This window comes from Galeopterus variegatus, unplaced genomic scaffold, assembly GCF_000696425.1.
Source record: "Galeopterus variegatus unplaced genomic scaffold, G_variegatus-3.0.2 Scaffold3754, whole genome shotgun sequence".
Classification (NCBI taxonomy): Eukaryota; Metazoa; Chordata; class Mammalia; order Dermoptera; family Cynocephalidae; genus Galeopterus; species Galeopterus variegatus.
Genome location: NW_007729865.1, coordinates 24,057 through 27,487, shown reverse-complemented (window position 1 = coordinate 27,487; position 3,431 = coordinate 24,057). Strand labels below are relative to the sequence as shown.

Below are 3,431 nucleotides of genomic sequence, written 5' to 3'. Positions count from 1 at the left end.
TACCCCCACCCCAGGCAAGGCTGGGATCCTCTGTCCCTCCAGCACTGGAGCTGTTCCAGCTTTAAGGGCACACCACAGGCTCATTCTTCCCTCCCTCCCCCTTGAGGCGGCCACCACCGAATGGTGCATGCCCAGCCTGCCTCGCCGGTTTGAGTGCTAATAAAATAGATGCATTTACTGAGTCTTCTGCACTGGAACAAGGTCACAGACAGCCCAGCCTGTGGGCCAGGGAGGGCAGCCAGGAGCAGCCTCCTCGTTCCACGCTGGTCCCTGGCCCTGCGGCCTCCCCACCTCCCTCCCGCCCAGGCTCCAGGCCAAGCCCATCGAGTCTGTCCTCCTGGCTCCTCCCCGGGGCTCCTGGCCTGACCACAGCCCAGGTGCCAGCCCCAGCCCCGTTAGAGTGCTGCAGGGCCCAGGAGGCCGAGGCCAGGGTCCTGGCAAAGCTGCAGCTGCACACTGGAGGTGAACCAGCGGCTGGGCCGGCCCAAGCTGCAGTGCAGGGTGGTCCGGAAGGTGTTCCTGGCGTGCTTGGGGAAGATGATGGTCGTGCTGCAGAAGTGCAGGGCCCGCGGGCGCGGCTCCAGGGTCAGCTGGCTGCGGTAGCTGCGCCACGTACAGTTGGGCGCGGCCACGATCGTCTCACTGTAGGCTGTGACTGTAGGCACGGGCACGTAGAAGACCTTGTCCCGGAAGTGCTTCTCTGAGGCATACTTGACCTCAGAGTTGCAGCTGGGGAGGGCAGAGGGAAGCAGAGTAGGCTCAGGGTGGGGGCAGCCTGGTCCCTCACCCTCACCACGAATGTGAGAAGGGCCCTCTGCAGACATTCCTAAACATCACGGGCCTGGGCTCCCTCAAAATGTCATGGTCAAGGAGGTCAAAGAAAGGCTGAGGGGCTGTTCCAGTTTAGAGGAGACGAAAGAGAAGAGACAACTAAAAATAACACGTGACCCTGGGTGAGTCTTGAGTTGGGGGGGAAATATGCCATAAAAGGATATTATTGGGATAGTGGATGAAGTATAAATACGAAGTGTGGATGAGACGGGGGTGTTGCAACATGGATTTCCCAATTGTGACAGCTATACTGGTGTCAGGGAAGAGCACGTCCCTGTCCTTAGGAAATATGGAGAAGTATGTAACGGTTAAAGGGCAGGATGTCACCAATCTACTCTAAGCGTTTGAGACGAAAGAGAAGAGACAACTAAAAATAACACGTGACCCTGGGTGAGTCTTGAGTTGGGGAGGAAATATGCCATAAAAGGATATTATTGGGATAGTGGATGAAGTATAAATACGAAGTGTGGATGAGACGGGGGTGTCGCAACATGGATTTCCCAATTGTGACAGCTGTACTGGTGTCAGGGAAGAGCACGTCCCTGTCCTTAGGAAATATGGAGAAGTATGTAACGGTTAAAGGGCAGGATGTCACCAATCTACTCTAAGCGTTCAGAAAAAAGTTCCTACCCATATGAAGAGAGAGCACGTGTGAATGCTCGAAAAATGGGGCAAAATGTAAGCAGTTAAAGGGCAGGATGTCACCAATCTACTCTAAGCGTTCAGAAAAAAGTTCCTACCCATATGAAGAGAGAGCACGTGTGAATGCTCGAAAAATGGGGCAAAATGTAAGCAGCGAGTGCATCTGCTCGAGGGCACACAAGGGCGGCTTATACCTTCCTGCAACTCTTCGATAAGTTTGAAATTATCAAAGTAGGCATCCCAAAAAGTCCCCTCAATGCCCCTAGATGAGTGACCCCTCCCTAAGGTGACTGACCAGTCTCCCCCCAGTTCCACTTCCTGAGCTTTGGGAAACCAAACTAGAAGCAGGAGTTCCAGGAGGGGGGGAACCTGACCCATCTCATTTCCCACCTGGTTCCCTGCCATGTCCCAACAGATGATCAATAAATCCTTGTGATGGGAATCAGAGCTCCCAAGAGTCAAGGCATCCTTCATGCCCCAGGCTGGGGCTTCTGATCACCTAATTGTGGTCTGCATTTAAAAAACTAAGAACGAGGGTTGTGCAGTGAGAAAAAACTTGTAAGTGGACCCGCTTGTCTCCTGGGACCAGGTCGAGCTGGCGGGGGCAGAAGGCAGTGAGTGTCACTCACTTGGCTGTTCCAGCTCAACACAGACAAATCAATCCAGAGAGCCCATGGATATTCAGGTGAGACCCACAGACCCGAGACCACCTTTGGGGAGCCTGAGCCCCAGCCGCCCCCAGAGGAGGGCCAATCGATACAGGGAGGTTCCCAGAGGGGCCACCTTCACTCAGAAATCCAGACTCCACCTAAGATGTCGTGTGTGTGGGAGGGCGCCTGACGTACTGAACAGTGCAGCGACCATGGTGGCATGAAGGGCCTAGGTTACAGTCACAAGAACACAGAGCAACTCAGTGTTCCTCAACCCTTGTGGGAACGCCGTGTGGACGAGGGTCCCCAGTTGCCTGTATGGTTTGGTTGTGGACACCTAAAAATCCGGCAGGACCAGAAGGGAGGGTGCGCAAGTGGTTATGTTGATCATTTTCCAAACTTCCTGGGAGGTTGGATTTAAGATAAAAATCAATGAGATTGTGGGAGAAAGTAAACAGGGACTACGCCTGGGGTGAAAGTGGGGGTGGATACAGAAGGTCCCCTGGGGTCAGAGTCTCTTAAAATCAGTTTTACCCCTGGCTAAGTCATGGCCACCCCTGCACAGGAAGCAGTGCCCAGAGGGTGGGGAGGCCACTGAGCCCCCCAGCCTGGCTAGCCCCAAGCCCTACCCTACAGGGAGTCAGGACCAGCGCCCGCCCCACCCCCACCAAGCCAGCAGCCCACTCACCGGATTTCATGTGTAGGTTCTGGGTTCACCTTGATGCTCTCCCCAAAGAACACTGGCAGCATCCGGGGCCTCATCTCAGGAGCCAGGGGGGACTGAAGGAGGGAAAGAGGCTGTGGGGAGAGCCACGGACATGGAGTTATCAGCCCTTTGGCACTGTGGCCTCAGCTCGCTTCTGGGCACATCAGGACCACCTGACAGCCTTCCAGCCCTGGCTTGGTTTAGAAGCCTGCTCTGTAGGGTCCATCAGGAAGCCTGCCCCAGCACCCCTCTGTGGAATCCAGGCAATCGGGCACCTGCCCAGCACACCCACCTGGACCCACCCACAGCTCCCCACCCACCAGCCGCCCCCAGTTCCCAGACATCTCAATAAGGGGAAGTGGTAATGGCCTCTGTCCACAAGCCCAGGCCACACCAAGCCCCTAGAGCCAGGCTGAGAGCCCTGTAGAACTGGGTCTCCTCTTTCATCTTCTGTGAGGGGCTGAACAGCATGCTCATCCTTGAGAAAGTGTGTCCAAGGGCAGGCCCGTGGCTTACTTGGAGAGCGTGGTGCTGACAGCACCAAGTCAAGGGTTAAGATCCCCTTACCGGTCATCTTTAAAAAAAAAAAAAAAAAAAAAAAA

The 3,431-nt window shown here is 55.1% G+C and overlaps 1 protein-coding gene across 1 annotated transcript; it reads right to left on the bottom strand.

Moving 5' to 3' along the window:
- Positions 1-328: 328 nt before the first annotated feature.
- On the bottom strand, positions 329-2,909 carry LOC103601490 (protein FAM101A). The gene is made up of 2 exons (XM_008585914.1): positions 2,812-2,909; positions 329-729 (listed from the first exon to the last, which is right to left on the bottom strand). The coding sequence occupies exons 1-2, from the start codon at positions 2,883-2,885 to the stop codon at positions 396-398; spliced, it is 408 nt and encodes a 135-aa protein (XP_008584136.1). The 5' UTR covers positions 2,886-2,909; the 3' UTR covers positions 329-395.
- Between the last annotated feature and the right edge of the window lie 522 nt (positions 2,910-3,431).

Bases quoted from the DNA above. Each gene is read 5' to 3' on its own strand.
- LOC103601490 (XM_008585914.1), bottom strand. From the start codon at position 2,885: ATGAGGCCCCGGATGCTGCCAGTGTTCTTTGGGGAGAGCATCAAGGTG. The intron at 730-2,811 runs GTGAGTGGGCTG...TGCCCTCCCCAG, and splicing joins GAACCTACACATGAAATCCG to CTGCAACTCTGAGGTCAAGT.